The sequence below is a fragment of the Syngnathus leptorhynchus genome, chromosome 2 (assembly GCF_054491065.1).
Source record: "Syngnathus leptorhynchus isolate UIUO chromosome 2, UIUO_Slep, whole genome shotgun sequence".
NCBI lineage: Eukaryota > Metazoa > Chordata > Actinopteri > Syngnathiformes > Syngnathidae > Syngnathus > Syngnathus leptorhynchus.
Window position 1 is genome coordinate 883,050 of NC_141196.1, and position 15,630 is coordinate 898,679.

At 48.7% G+C, this 15,630-nt stretch overlaps 4 protein-coding genes across 7 annotated transcripts; 3 read left to right on the forward strand and 1 right to left on the reverse strand.

Annotated features, from left to right (window-relative positions):
- Nucleotides 1–315: 315 nt before the first annotated feature.
- nit1 (nitrilase 1) lies at nt 316–14,720 on the reverse strand. 4 transcript variants are annotated; one of them, XM_085905308.1, is made up of 11 exons: nt 14,500–14,714; nt 14,036–14,133; nt 13,824–13,920; nt 3,204–5,262; nt 2,973–3,120; nt 1,625–1,858; nt 1,430–1,533; nt 1,224–1,360; nt 1,022–1,147; nt 615–884; nt 316–537 (listed from the first exon to the last, which is right to left on the reverse strand). In XM_085905308.1, the coding sequence occupies exons 5-10, from the start codon at nt 3,035–3,037 to the stop codon at nt 618–620; spliced, it is 933 nt and encodes a 310-aa protein (XP_085761434.1). In that variant the 5' UTR covers nt 3,038–3,120; nt 3,204–5,262; nt 13,824–13,920; nt 14,036–14,133; nt 14,500–14,714; the 3' UTR covers nt 316–537; nt 615–617. The 4 variants fall into 4 exon arrangements, with proteins under 4 accessions (XP_085761434.1, XP_085761431.1, XP_085761435.1 ...); XM_085905305.1 differs by having other exon boundaries at nt 316–884; nt 5,105–5,262; nt 14,500–14,713; XM_085905309.1 differs by lacking the exons at nt 3,204–5,262; nt 14,036–14,133 and having other exon boundaries at nt 316–884; nt 1,625–1,833; nt 14,500–14,720.
- pfdn2 (prefoldin subunit 2) lies at nt 3,170–4,965 on the forward strand. The gene is made up of 4 exons (XM_085905376.1): nt 3,170–3,330; nt 4,016–4,104; nt 4,222–4,345; nt 4,461–4,965. The coding sequence occupies exons 1-4, from the start codon at nt 3,250–3,252 to the stop codon at nt 4,650–4,652; spliced, it is 486 nt and encodes a 161-aa protein (XP_085761502.1). The 5' UTR covers nt 3,170–3,249; the 3' UTR covers nt 4,653–4,965.
- b4gat1 (beta-1,4-glucuronyltransferase 1) lies at nt 5,478–7,900 on the forward strand. Its single transcript, XM_085905247.1, has 2 exons — nt 5,478–6,733; nt 6,801–7,900. Exons 1-2 carry the CDS (start codon nt 5,639–5,641, stop codon nt 6,990–6,992), a joined length of 1,287 nt encoding a protein of 428 aa, XP_085761373.1. The 5' UTR covers nt 5,478–5,638; the 3' UTR covers nt 6,993–7,900.
- Nucleotides 12,083–15,512, forward strand: six7 (SIX homeobox 7). The gene is made up of 3 exons (XM_085905380.1): nt 12,083–12,472; nt 13,357–13,520; nt 14,981–15,512. Exons 1-3 carry the CDS (start codon nt 12,083–12,085, stop codon nt 15,153–15,155), a joined length of 729 nt encoding a protein of 242 aa, XP_085761506.1. The 3' UTR covers nt 15,156–15,512.
- The last annotated feature ends 118 nt before the right edge of the window (nt 15,513–15,630 follow it).

Sequence of the window (15,630 nt, forward strand, 5' to 3'; positions counted from 1 at the left end):
TCAAGGAAAAATTTCTCTTTTTTGACGGCGGTACTGTTGTTTGGTGCTCGTTTCTTTTGCCAAGCCACCTACCTCATTTGCAGTTGCTCTGGAAAATGTATTTTCCTCATGAATCCACAGACGGAACTGTGGTGCGACTTGAACACCACTGATGTACCTTGATCTTGGATTTTATTGATCCCGTTTATTTATTTGGACGTTGTTCTGGGCTCTTTGGTTACCCACCATTTGTTTTATCAGTCTCTTCAACGTGTGAGCAATTTCGGAATGTTGGTCAGTCGTCACAGGAACGTCAAGCTGCTTGGAGATAGTCCATTTAGATTTGGATTCATCTTTTATTTACAATTACATTTGTTACATTTACGTTATTTGCGTGAGCACTGTGGGATTGATTTCTGCCATTAATCCCGTAGTCCCGGTGGAGGAGTATCATGAGAAGTGATCTTTAGATTGGTTCTCATTGTAAAACCGAACAGTCGTTCCCTGTCGTTTCATAAATGGAACACAACAGCCGTGATCTGGAGAAGGTTCCTTGTCCTTATAAAAGACAGAAGAACTTTAGATGATCATTTGGAGCAGGTTTCCACATGACATAAAATGAGTCAAAGTTGGACCATTCACTCATGTCGCACGCTGGCGTAAAAGTTGTCGTCTCGCCGGTGCTTCTGAAGCGGCATATTCCTTCGAACGCTGCCAACTTTATCTAGGTCGACCTCCACCAACGCCAGGCCCGCTCGCTCCCCCCCGCAGTCAGCCGTCACCGCTCCCCAGGGGTCCACGGCCAGGGCGTGGCCGTAGGACGAGCGCCTGTCGTGATGCCGGCCCACCTGTGCCGCCGCCAGAACGTAACACTGGTTCTCGATGGCTCGCGCCCGGAGCAGCACCTGTCAACGGGCTTCAGCCTTTAATATGTGTTGGGGTCAGTTTGACCCGGTCCAGGAACATTCAACTGTCCACTGTACCTTTTCATACGAAAAGGGGACTAAAAGTGACATCATTGATCATATTCTAAGCGTGGTACCTCCCAGTGAGCGGCTCCCGTCACCTCCGTGAAGGCCGACGGGAAGGTCAGGATCTCGGCGCCGCTCTTCTGCAACGCCAGCGAAAACTCCGGGAACCTCAAGTCGTAGCAGACTCCCAATCCGAGCTGAGGGCAAACGGTGACGCCGGTGAGAAGCGCGAGTCGACGCAGTCCGAGCCGTCCGTCGGTGCGGAGAGGACACCTTGCCGATGGGCGTTTGGACCGGCGCTACCAGCGACGGGCCCGGGATGGTGAAGGTGCTTTCGCTGAGCGAGACCCCTTTCTCGGGAAGCTCCACGTCAAACAGGTGGCATTTCCTGTAGGTGGACACGATCTCGCCTGCAGGGATCAGAAAAAAAAACGTCAGGAAGCGCCAAGGAGTCCACGTGCGTTTTAAGACGACTCTACCTTGATTGTTCATGACCACGTGGCAGTTGTAAATCCGCCGCTCGGCCTCCCACTCAGGTCCTCGTTCGTGGAAGCCGCCCAGAGACAACCACATGTCCAACTTCCTGTGACGAAGGAAGGTGATGTTGAACTTGGCCAGAAACTTTTCTTTTCTTTTCCACGTCCTTCACAGCAATCCTCCTCGATGTCTCGTACCGGGCCATCTGAGCGTATTGAGCGATCGTATCTCCCGCCAGGGTCTCAGACAGCTCCAGGGTCTCCTCGCGGCTGGAGCCGATGTAGTCGAAGGCCTCGGGCAGGAAGGCCATGGCGGCGCCTCGTCGCTTTGCCTCTTCCAGCATCTCTCGGGCGGCACAAAAATTGCCAAGCTTGTCTGAGGTGACGCTCAGCTGACACAAGGCGGCCTGCGGGTGGTGAGAACTTGACATCCTGCGCAGAGAACAGATTCCGACCGATACCGTTTTTCTTTCGGTTTGACTTTTGTTTTTTCGACTTAGCTTGAATTCGTTTTCAGAGATGGTTTGTTTTGCCTTGCTTTAAAAAAAAAGTGTTTTGTCTCTTGGGGACGACGTCACCAGGCGGTTATTTTTTTTTTTCCAAGTGCGACATTACTTTTAACGCATTGATTGATTTTATTTGGTTCACCCAAAATGTATTTCCAATTTGAATTTGAGTTATTTCATGAATTTTCATCGACTAAAATAACTGGTTCTGCCCATTCAAATATGCAGAATAGTTTCTAAGACAAACACAGCAGACAAATATTGACATTATTATGGGATTCTAACAGAAAATGCACCACACTGGGTTCTGCTGCTTGCGCCGCAGTTCTGCCTTTCCGTCTTTCACTCACACCGTAGTAAAGCAATACTCACAATAAAGATTCAGTTGAAATATGCTTTCAAGCCATAACTCTTCAAGATTCTGCTATTTGTCTCTCGCCTTACCTGTTTCAGCAAGCAGGCTATGTGAAAATGAACATTCAGGGGGAAGTTGACCCTTAAATGAGTCGACAGTCTGAACAATGCACTTCAAAGAGAAGAGAAAGTTCAGACTCACAATTGTCAATTGATTGTCTATGTGAAGCCCTTTGAGACGGCTTGTGATTTAGGGCTATACAAATAAACCTACCACAGGAACATACTGTGTAAACTGCACACGAGCAAATTTTCCATGCAAATTCTTCACTTTCTGCCCATTTCCTCCAACCTGTTTATCCAAAACCAAATCAATATTGGGGCACAACTAAACGTAAAATCATATGCTGGCATTCCCAGATCCCTTTCTGATGCTTTTTCTTTGGAATCGATTGATGCTTTTCGGCAAAGTTAGTCATTCATCTTGTTAACATTTTGCTGCCACCTTCCTTCTAATGTTTCATCCGCTGCCCTTGTTTTCGTGCCTTTTCCTGTCAATTACTACCTGGTTTATGTCCGATCGTTGAACTTTGTTTCAGCTACGGTTGTAAATACAATGACATGGATTTAAGGTTGTGCAGATTACACGTGGAGGAAGAAATGACAAATAATTTGTAGTTAGTTACCTGTTATGTGGCTTGACTGCCCGAATGGAGAAGAAGGACGCTGATGACCTCAATACGGAGAACATTGGTTCAAATCATGACCTGTTCGCTCCAAGTGAAACGTGAAAAAGTGAAGTGTTCTGGCAGAACGAGGAACTTTCGGTCCCCACTGAAAAGAAAAGAGACCGATACATGAAGGAGTGAGTTTGTTGAGGTTGGCAAATTTCATTCAGGCAATCTCGCGGGCAGCACTTCAACTCTTGACAGGGGTCTTGCTTGTCACCAAACGAAATCCAAAATGGCAGCGAACGGTAGCAACGCGGCTTCCAAAGCTACAAACAATAGTGGAGGAAAACCATCCGCCCCCTCCACCGAACAGGTACCGCCACCGGCACCGTTCGTCGGTTTGATTGTGGCCGGCCTCTCCGCGGGCATAAACGGGACGAAGAAACTGGGCTAGCCACAATGCTAACGATCGCATCTAATCGCTGCACCTATCTGGCGACCGTGTGCTTATGTCCACCTGAATGCAGCTTCCTCATGAAGCGATTTGACACTGGCGGATGCTTTGGTTGTTCTACTTTTCGGGTGCTCTGATTTGTACGGCCTTCTTTTGTGTACACTTCTCCGTCGACGTGATATCAACGCTATTTTCAGTGTACACTAGCCGATCCTACTAGCTTAGAAGTCACATTAGGATGATAGCCGGTGACATTTGCATTCAAATGTGACTCTGCTGCAAATTCCATCAAGGTATCTGCCGGCCAGTAGTAAACTAGCCACCAGGGGGCGAAAGAATGATTAAAGCGTCAATAAACTGGCTCAAGACGAACTAGCAAACTACCGCATCCTGCCGAGTCATGACGAGAGAAGGGAATGAAGCAAATGTGGATGAGGAACGAGTGGCTCCTAAGCATCTGTTATTTTGAATTGATGACAAGTAACCAGAAGGAAAAAACATTTTCATTCAGATAGCCCTTTGTCAATTGTACAATCTTGCGTCAATGACACGATTGCTTATTCTAAATCGATCAGAATGAATTCACTTGTGTGATGGTCAACAGGTGGTGGCAACATTTCAGAGAATGCGCCAGGAGCAGCGCAATATGGCCTCCAAAGCAGCAGAGTTGGAGATGGAATCAAATGAACACAGGTGGGGCCGAAAGAAATGGACGAAAATACACGGCAGACAGCCGCGCTGACCATCCATTATCTATAATAATAAAGTTTCCTCTGCGATCGATCGATCGCCTTTGTCTCCCTCCACCAGCCTGGTCATCGACACCCTGAAAGATGTGGACCCTTCCCGCAAATGCTTCCGTCTGGTCGGCGGCGTGCTGGTAGAGAGGACGGTCAAAGAAGTTCTGCCGGCACTGCAAACCAACAAGGAGCAGGTAATGCCAATGCTTATTTCAGATAGTTGTGGGGGGGATGTTTTTTGCATTTTGTCACGAGCCCCCATCGCCGCGTGTCAATTTCAGCATTTGTCTCCCGTTTGTGTCTTGTCAGCTGTCCAAAATAATCGAGTCACTCAACACCATGATGCTGGAGAAAGGCCGTGAACTCACCGAGTACAGAGAACGCTACAACATTCGCCTGGTGGGCGAGGGCGAGACCGATGCGCAGAGCCAGTCCACGAATGCTTCCAAGGATAGTGAAGGAGGCAACCCTAAAAGTGGAGCTGGTGTTTTGGTTTCATAGTTTTTTTTTGGGGGGGGGGTTGTAATTTTCGGCGGGGGGCGGGGGATGCTGTGGCTCTAAGGCTCTCTCACATATTGAAAACAAAGTTGACAAAAAAAAAAATCTAGGTTCAAACATCAAATTTGCCTCAAGATTTTATACTGACAACTTCGAGATGCGACGTTTTCAGTTTTGGTAGGTCCCGAATGTTGTTTACAGTGTGTGTGTGTTGGCGGCGGCGGCGGCGGCAAAGTGCTGAGATGTTCCGACATGAGTCAGCTGATTTTGCTCTGCTCTGGCAAACTGCAGAGAATAAAAAGCCTTTGGCAATGAGTCCCTCGTGTGATGTTCTGCATGCATATTGGCACACAATAGTGATTTGTAAACAGGTGGCAGCTCAATACACATCCAAATTCAATTCCCAAATAATCCACTTTGACAAAAGTTAAATAGTAAAGTCAAAAATACTTTACCTGTAGCTCATTGTTCTGGGCTGTGAAGAAGAATTTTAGAGTTGGCATGGCATGTGGAAGGGAATGTGACAATAAAGTATGGCGTTGGATCCATTTCATTTACATCTTGATGGCATCGTGCCACGGCGAACCCTGATAGCGCCGAAATCACCACTTTTCTGTCAAACAAAATGGCTTGTCTGTCAAACAGTGAGCTTCCATCGGCCGATAATGTGTACAAAGAGCTCAAGCACATATACATTTGAAATAGTTGTGTCCAAATGACCAAATTATGACAAGTGTCTGTGATAACGAGTCGAGTGGCCCTTTTGATTGTTTTTTTTTTTTTTTTAACTTTAAAGGTCCTCGTGCTCGACATGCGCGTGACGTCATGACGCTCGCTCTCAGCTCTCTCAGGCACCTCGGCCGGGCGGCTGGTAGCGCAGCTGCTATGCTACGCTAAGCGGCTAGGCTAAGCTAGGCAGGCGAAGCGGCCACCGGCAAGAATGGCAAGGTAGGCGACGTTCCCTCTCGTTTCGGCTCACTTTGCGAGGAATGCATCTGCCCAAGAAATGTTCGGCCTTCCGCATGGTGCTGAGCGCTCTGCTGCTGGTGGCGCTGCTGCAGCTCCTCTACTTGTCCTTCTTGTCCAAGTTGCACGGCAAGCAGCAGCGTTACAGCTACTCGGAGCTCTTCGGGGGCTCCGGGCCAGGGAGCGTGGAGGCGGCGCACGCCGAGAAGAACGCCCGCAAGGAGCGCCTGAGATATTCCCTTTCCACGGGGGGGATCTTTGACCACAGCGGACAGTACCGCGTGTACAAGAACATGGTTCAGAGCGACTTCGCCAACAAGCCGGCTTCCAACGTTCTCACGCTGGCCACCCACACGAGCATCAACAACCTTCACCACCTGGAGGATCTGGTGGAGCGGTGGCGCAACCCGCTGTCGGTGGCGATCTTTGCGCACGGCCAGGACGTCAAGTTTGCCACGGCGCTGGTGTACGCGCTGGGCCTTTTGTGTCCTCGCTTGCAGGCCTTGGTGGACTTCCACCTGGTGTGTCTCTCGGGGGAGACGGCCAGCTTTCCCGAGGAGGACCACCACCACTTTGCCGGCCTGGGCGACTGCGCTGCCGTCTTCGCCCGGCTGCAAGCCCACAGGGACAAATACAAGAACTACGCTATCGGCGCCGACGTCTCCTACCCCAATAATCTCCTTCGGAACGTGGCCCGAGGAGGCACCGAGGCCTCCTACGTCCTCGTCATCGACATCGACATGATGCCTTCGGCCGATCTGCACCGGCAGTTCCTGGAGATGATCGCCGGGGGCCGGCCTGACCCGGACCAGGTTTTCGTCTTGCCCGCCTTCGAGATCCGCCACACCAGGAAGATCCCGGCCACCAAGGCGGAGCTGGTGCGGCTATACCAGGTGGGCGAAGTGAGACCTTTCTATGAGGAGCTGTGCCCTCGATGCCAAGCCCCCACCAACTACTCGCGGTGGGTCAACAGCCACGTCCGGGACACTTCGGGCGTCCTGGAATTGGCCTACACGCTGACCTGGGTGGATCCATGGGAGCCTTTTTACATCGGCCCACGCAACGTGCCCCTCTACGACGAGAACTTCAAGCAGTACGGCTTCAATCGCATCAGCCAGGTCAGCTAAACTGTCTTTCAAATTCCATTGCAACGTCTCATCTGACTTGGTCGCTTGTTTTGCGCAGGCCTGCGAGCTCCACGTAGCCGGCTTCAAGTTCTCCGTGCTGAGCTCGGCCTTCCTGGTCCACCGCGGCTTCAAGATCCAGGGCGAGTTCCACGCTAAGAAGGACGAGGAAAACAATCGCAACCGGCTCCTGTTTCGCAGCTTCAAAGAGGCTCTGAAGACCAAATATCCAAACTCGGCCAGGCGATGCTAATATAAAGAATAAATAAAAACAATTGGGCCATAGGGGTGATTGGGGGCATCCTCCACATTAACATTCTCTGATTGTCAGGAAGTGATGTCCGTCAGTGACCACTAGATGGCGGCAGATGCGCTGAGACCCGACTGACTACTGATAGTTGACGTTGTACTTTTGCCATTTTTACGCTTGTATTTGTATTTATTGTGAAGTGGCACATCCCTCGTCAATCACCCTTTTTGCCAGAGAAAACGACTTGCCTTCTATTTATTTTCACTTTTGCCATAAGTATGACGTTGCCCTGACAAGCACAACAGGAAGTCAATCTTTCTATCTGTGGACAATGAGTACTTTCAGTTGGAGGATTTTATTCTGTCTCCATAAATAGTCCAACTTCAAGTTTTGGGGAACCTTTGGTTCTGGCTGCCCAGAAAGAAAAAAAAAGTCAGCTGGCCATGTGACACTTGGAACTTTTGGTGCTAGTTTTGAAAGCCCCTCTGTGGCATTGTTCATTGTGTGTTAGCATCAAGCTAGTGTAGTAAGCTAGCTAGGTATGACAATATTAATACGGTTTTGTTGAATACACAACAGGAAGGTTTTAGTTTTAAGATAGGTCAAACTTCAACTGGGACAATAAACATCTCGATCCAATCGCTTATTTGTCTTTTTACTATTCTTGTCGTTGATAAATACTTTCAAATTAATTTATGATTCATTTGCCTTTATTTGAGCATAGAGGTAACTTAGTATTACTAAATGTTAGAAATTGTTGCCATTGTTTGTTAGAAAATAGAAAGAAGTGGACCGTGGAAAAAAAAAAAAAAAAGCAATTATTGAGACGGGGAGTAAAAAAGGCAATTAGATTGTTCTTTGTTTCGATGCACTCGCGAAACAATTTTTGTGAATAAATTTCATACGAGTTAGGTTGCTTGACAGATTGTGTGGTGACACTTTATACACACACACACACACACACACACACACACACACACACACACACACACCCTCCATCACCGAAAAGGTGGGGGCCGAGCGGTTGGTCCGTTTCAATGTTGACATTAGTCACATGGTCCGCTTTTGCCATCTGTCACCAGAAAGGACAACTTGTGATGTTCTGCGCTGTGACAAGCCCGGTGTACCGTGAATGGTGTCCGAGCGTCCTCCGACGACACGCCGGGTGGAATTTCCGGGGGCCCGACTTGGCATTAAGGCGGCCGGCGTGAGGGTTCCCTCGAGTCGCCCCGGTTGCCCGTCGTGGTCATTAATAACGTGGCAGAAGGTAGAGAGGGGAGGGGGGTGGCTGGTGTGGAGCGGAGCAGGTTTGCAGGAGCAAAGTGGGGTTTATCTCCATCGGCTAATCTGGGTCACAGCGCTTTACGCCAAAAGCAATTAGGGCCGCCCTCTCCTGTGCGGGGCCGGCAGGAGGGCCAGTCGACCCGCCCAGCCATCTCGGGCCAAGAGAGCAGCTCTGCTTGTGGCTCGGCGGGGGGAAAGCAGCAGGAGGGCGCCATGAGCTGCGGGCATGGGCATGGGAGGGAGGGAGGAGGGAAGAGGCCGCTCCAGAACCTCGGCCCTCCTCGTGGGTCACGGGGAGAGTAGAGCAGAGCAAAATGTTCATGACTGTACATTGGTAACAAATACAGGGAGCGAAAAGAATCTCCAAAATATTTCTTTGAATGTGGGGTCAGCACAAATATGGCCCGGACGTGACACGAGAGGCTGATTGGTGGATCATCATTTGAATGGAACGTTGCCAAATGCCGTGGGCCACTTCCAAAGACGGTTTTGACGGTTCTACGAGGCCAACGACAAGTTCTGGGCAAGCACGCTGGCGGCAATAACATACTAAGCGGCAGTTGAATGGGAGAACACGGCCACGCAACTAAAAAATACACAAGTAAATAAATGCATCAATAATTTTTTTTTTTTTTTTTTTTTAATCGCCTGATCCAACTTTCGGTTCCTTTGGAGACCGTTGAAGTCTCTGCAAACTTATGGAAACTTTATATACCTCACCAAAGTAACTTCCCACTAAATGAGCCAAGGTAGCCCGTCAACCCAAAAGTTGCTTCTAAACGCGGCTATGGACACCCGCGCTACTCTGGTTTGTTATATTCCCTCCATTTTCCTGCACGCCAAAATGTGGCACGGGACTGGTTTGCTAGCTGGCTGGCTAGCTGAGGGAGAGAAAAGGAGGCCTGGCAGATAAATGTAATCCTTCTCACCACACTAACACTTCTTAGCTTTGCACCCCTGCTGCCATAGGCGCTCAGCAACACCAACGATCCCCCCCCCCCCCCCACCCACCACACACACACACACACACACACACACACACACACACACACACACACACACACACACACACACACACACACACACACACACACACACACACACACATATACGCGCGCGCCCCGCAGACGCGGTTGTCACGCTTCCCACTGAAAACATGAAAACACACTTGGGCTCCCACGCCGTCCTGGTCGATCAATGAAGGACAGCAGCTGAGAGCGCCTATGATACCATGAGCTCCGTCCGTGTTGGCACAACAGCCAGCGCGTGTGTGCCAACACGCCTTGCGCAACCACCGAGAGCCTCCACAAAACAATTGGCAGTCTGAAGAAAATGCCGGCCAGTTGACTTCTTCAACTTGGGACAAAAGTACTGGAGTAGAGCTCCGATTCACACAGACAGACAATTTGGAATCTTCCGTTGCCTCTTTTTGGAATGAGAGGGCCAGACGAAGGCTTGAGCCCAGAATTTGACCCCGTGACCTCTGACCTGTGAGGGGAGGGGGGGATGCTAAGGACTGGAGCCACCGTGTCACAAGCAACAGCGGCGCATAGCCAAAATATTTTTAAGCGTGATCGCCTTGTGATTTTTTTATCGAATTCACCTCGAGAAGCAAACGAGTGTCCGAATACAAAGCGCTCCGTCGAGAGTTGCTGGCTCCTTGAAAAAAGGAAGAAAAAAAAGCTCGGGCGGCCCTCCTGGACCCGGTCAAGCTCTCGCTATAATTATGATGGAACAGATTAAGAGGATTTGAAATGGAAGATTAAATTGAAGTGTCACACAGTAGGCCCGTCATCTGTCGCGGCGCACAACAAAGACTTTAGTGGTCCAAATCAATACAAGCTCTTTCTTTTCACTACTACCTTCACTTGGAGCTGATCTTCTACACACACTTCGGGACCATTGATCTGCATCTCTGAGATGCTACCGAAAATGGCGAAAGCCACATGGTCCCGGCCGGACTTTTCCGTTCGGTAGGATGAGAGATCCCGCCGCCGAGGCGTCCGTCGGGCTCGGCCTCGGCTCGGCCCGTCCCGTCCGCATAGGATCAGGGGGGAGCTAAGTCACCAAAGCAGGAATTAATGAGCATTAGGCTCTTAGGTAAGAATAAGTCCCACCTTTAATCCTAAACAACTCCACTAACACCTGTTACATACCGTTTGCTAAATATACATAGCGTCTCGTCGTTAGTGGTGTCACGATACCGGAATTTCAGTAGTCGGTACCGCCATTTTCCATACTATTTCGGTAGCACGGTGAAAAACGACACAATCCACTTACTTTTAAAAATCACTTAAAGCGTAGCGTAAACTTTAGACGTTAAAAAAGAGCAGCAGTGGCACAGATTCTTCAAGTCACATATCTAGACTGATCATAAATAAATAAAAAGAGCAGCTGAAGCCATTGTTATGAAAGACCCAAAGTTTTCTTCTTCTTCTTCAGTGCTGCTCGCGTGCGTACACTGGCCACTTCAGCTCCGGCGGAAATCGACGCAGCTTGCCAAGTGAAAAATGAAATATTCAGTTCTGACGGTACCATAAAAAATCTGGATTTTTTTGGCGTGTGGGTACCGAATCGCTACTCGATCCTTGAAATGTCTATCTGCCATTTATGATTACATACAAGATTTTACGTTTGGGGGATTCCCTTCAACCAAATAGGGGTCACTGCCCAGTCAGAGTTCCCGGCCGTGTCGACAAAAAAGAAAAACAATCATCCGTGGCCGGCGCCGATTGGCCGGGCTAATTTTCTCAAGGGCTTCGCTTAACGTCCAGCTTCTGGGTAAGCCGATCCCTCAAACAGCGGCCATGATAGCGTCTGTGGCGAGAGAGGCCCGTGTCAGCAAGCGTCGTCCGTTGACGTTGATTCGGGATGTGAAGGGGGGGGGGGGGGGGATCGAGCTGCCCTCCCTGTGTGAGGTGAGGTGTAAAACTAACACTCCATGTCTTATGGGGCGCAATGGGATGGACCTGTCTGAGAGGATACTGCCATTGAGTTGCAAATGAGCTTGGAATTAGCCCTTACACATTTGCCTGGAGGGGATTAGCCGTGTGCGTGCGTGTGTGTGTGCGTGCATGTGTGTATGTGTTTTTAACCCATTTTCCCTGCCATAGTGTTAAGTAGATAATACTAATTACTTCTCCTCCCAATTGCTTGTTAATTGTGTTCACTGTGGATTTATACAGCATGCTAATACTCCCCCCCCCCCCCATCAACACACACACACACACACATACCCCCTACTTGGCTTGGTGGCAGAATCAACAGGTCAGTTGTTGGGGTTTTTTTCGGCGGCAGAAGGCTCCAGTTTAAGCCACTAATTAATTATGCCAAGTGGGCCTCCGCAGCAAGAACACACAGAATGGTTCTGAGAAACCTGTTGTGTGTGTGTGTGTGTTTATATTGAAGAGTGCAGATGTTACAAAGATGATAATGATGAGGATGATAATCTTCTTTGTGGTGGATCATCCTTCACCTGACGGCAACCTCCTCTGAGTCTCGGGCATGGAAGGTGCATCAATGTATTGATGGGGCGGGCGCTCCGAATCACTCGATCCATGTATGTTGAGGCTAATCGGCCAAACAAGCTGATGAGCTGTGTGTCACCTCGGGCCAGGGTACCCCCAACTCCAGCCAGCCAGCCAGCCACACCCCACCCCACCCCGGTCTGATAATCCTTCTCCAAACAAGCGCAGGGATGCTAATTGTATCCGTCTATAAATACCGGCTGACTCACGGCGGCTTCATCTGTGACACCGGCCGCCACACAGCACTCGGTCCTGGTCGCTCGTCCTGCTTTTTTTGCCGACATGTTCCCGCTGCCCATGTTCACGGCCGAGCAGGTGGCCCGCGTGTGCGAGAACCTGGAGGAGACGGGCGACATCGAGCGCCTCGGCCGCTTCTTGTGGTCCCTCCCGGCCGGGCAGGCTCTGAACCGCCACGAGTCGGTGATGCGGGCGCGAGCCCTAGTGGCCTTCCATCGAGGCAACTTCGAAGCGCTCTACCAGATCTTGCAAAGTCATCGCTTCACGCGCGAGTCCCACGCCAAGCTGCAGGACCTGTGGCTGGATGCGCACTACCGGGAGGCCGAGAGGCTCCGAGGCCGACCGCTGGGTCCGGTGGAGAAGTACCGCATACGCAAGAAGTTCCCCTTGCCCCGAACCATCTGGGACGGCGAGCAAAAGACTCACTGCTTCAAGGTAATTCAGCCGCGTATTTCGCCAAGACGGGCTTCCATCGTTGGGATTATTTTTTGTGCGACATAAACTGAAAGATTTTAGAAAAAACAAAAATCTCATACTCATATATAATTTAATATATGATTTTTTTTTTTTTTTTTTCCCAAGATCCTCTGCCCACGTATTTTACTGAGGATTTTTTCACTGTAATTAAAAACCTACGACGTATTTTGGTTTCAATTGGATTTTGTTACGTAAAATGACTTTTGTCTTTGGTTAGCGTTGTTTAACTCTACCAACCTGTGCATGTGGCGAGATGAGGCCTGGCTTGGATGCTGCCATCAGCACGTTAAGCGGCTAAACGTGATCCAATTGAGTGGATAGACGGTGACTTCAACGTAAATCTTCCAATAATATCCCGTCTAATACGATTGCAAGGGCATGATAGGCGACTCATAGCTATGCATTCCATTTTGAAAGCCGACATTAGAAATTGGCACAATTCTATCAACGATATTAAGGTTGTCAACCTCTTTCCGATCATTCAAACATTAGCATGTCATTACTGTACAGCTAAAACAGACGTTTTATTTTGTTCTGTGAGTTCTCAATGCTACTCTAAAATAAAAAATAAAAATAAAAAAACTCTAAACTGCCGCATTCAGAATAACCCAGTATGGATGGGTTATTTTATGCATGTCGTTTTATTTTTTGAGCCCTTATATGGGTAAGATCGGTAATGAAATAAATTCTGTTAAATAGACTGACGGCAAAATCAAGAAATAAATGACTGACAGTTGCTCTTGGACGCCCCCAGGTGGTCACAGGGACCCCTAAGCAGGATCTCCGTGACCTTATTTATGCCTCGGTCTCTTAATTGCGTCCTCTTCACTGACTGTGACTAGGAGAGGACCCGCAGCTTGCTGAGGGAGTGGTACCTCCAAGATCCTTACCCCAACCCATCCAGGAAGCGCCACCTGGCCCAGGCCACGGGACTCACGCCCACCCAGGTCGGCAACTGGTTCAAGAACCGGCGACAACGAGACCGCGCCGCCTCCGCCAAAAACAGGTGAGTGACAAAAAAGGGGCCGGGCACTTATGGCTTTGACCAGTCAACACGAAATCATTTTGATAGCAGTGGGGACTGCATGACAAAACCTTCAGATTTAAATTGCCGCCATGTATTGTTAGTAAACATTTCAAGTCAACCCGGACCATAACAATCCAACTTGTCCCTAATGTAGGTTCAAATACAGTTCAACCAGTCACAGCCCAACTTTGAAATGTTCCCAAGGACAGTCAAAGCAGGTTGCAAAGACTATAAAATAATAACAATAGAGAGAAGCGGCTGCAGTAAGACGCAACCTCCTACCAGAACAGAGCAGTGAGGGTTCCGCTCCAGGCAGAGGTTCCTCTCCAGGTTTTAAACTTCAGGCCCAGACCAGGCTCATAGCTCGCCATCACCTGGCCTGCAGAAAAAAACAGGTCCAATTCAGAATCTGGCATAAACACACAATCATCAAACACTCAAAATACAAAGACTGAAGAAATAAATCATGCATTGTAATGATCAGTCTCACTCACAGTCATGAAATTGATGTTTATGGGTTCATCATAGTCACAAAAGACAAACATCTATATTTCATAATTGAAATGGATGGCAGCCCCGGCGATGAACTGGGCTACATTGGATGCAAAGCAAGAACGATCATTTAAAAAAATAAAATAAATGCCGCTTAAGCGTTTCAATTCCATGTTAAGAGGTAATACACAATCGCGTGAATAAAGAACTATATCAGAGAAATATTGCATGACACTACTAATCACACCGAACAGCAAAGTAGCGGCTTGGCTAGGCAGGCACATTCGAATAAAAGGGGCGGCTAGGCTAATTTAGCGGCTAGGCTACATAGTATTAGCGGCTATGGCTCGGCGGCACATTCAAATGAAAGGGGTGGCGAGGTTAAATTAGCGGCTAGGCTACATTAGCGGCTAGGGCCGCTAGGCTAATTAAAACATGTTAGGACAATTTACGAGTTAACTTGTACCCTTGGCGCCGTTTCACTCGCTCGGCGGCTCCCACAATTCGACAATTGCTGCATACACATTTATATTCTTTGATATCAATTTCAGCATGATAATACTGTTTCAATCTTTCCTTCCATTGCCCCGTGACACCTGGCTTCCACGAGCGACCACCTGGATTGGGTGCGCTCTGTCACGTGACGGCAAGAATTTACTAAAGTAAACCAATCAGAGATGTGTAAAAAAACAACAACAACAAATTAAAGAAAACATTCATTCATTTTCTAATCAACAATTTAAATTCAGTATCTCCCCTATGAATTTTTTTAGGGTTGGATAAGTTGGTGAACTGACGAGAGTAAAAAACAATTTGGGGGGTGCTCAAGAGCTAATGGATATTTGAAAGTATAATTGACACAATGACACATGGAGTATTCCCAATTGAATGGAGACAGAAAAAATCCTCAGGTCTTGCAAAGACTCTCTTCGCTGTTTCTGAACCAGGCTGCCGCAGGACCCGGCCCACCTTCCCTCAGACCGTCCCCCTTCATTGGTCTCCTCCCCGCGGAACATGGGCAGCCCCGAGGCCAGCGATGGCAGCACGGGGACCGAGCACAGGGGCACCGGCGCCTCCACGCCGGACATCTCGGTCAGCAGCGACAGTGAATTCGACTCATGAGATGACGCCCTGGACTTGCCGGAGATGGGCTTCAGGCGGTGTTTTGGGCCGTGCCATGATGTCACAATTTCCAATTTGAAAAAACAAAACATCATGCGCTTAATCAAGCTTGACAGCTATCTCAAAATAACGCCTCTCTGTCCTCGAAGTGTTTCTTGTGGCTCGATCCGGCAGCACAGTGCCTGGCTCCGCAGAGGTGGCAAACGTACGAACAATCTGTTCTTAGTAGAAGTACGGATACGCTGAAAAAAGAAAAAAAAAGATTAGATGTCCTCCGCCAGAGGGCGACATTTCCCCGTTAGCGCTCCAGCGGGAGCTGTATTGATTTTTGATGAAGTCTTTTTAATTTTGGTAAATAGTCATTTTGTTAACTTGACATAATGGGGGGGGGGGGGGTCATTTCTGCACAAAAATAGTTTTTCTCTTTTTTTTATCAACTTTCATCATGTGTATACTTAAATAAAAGCTGGTGAGG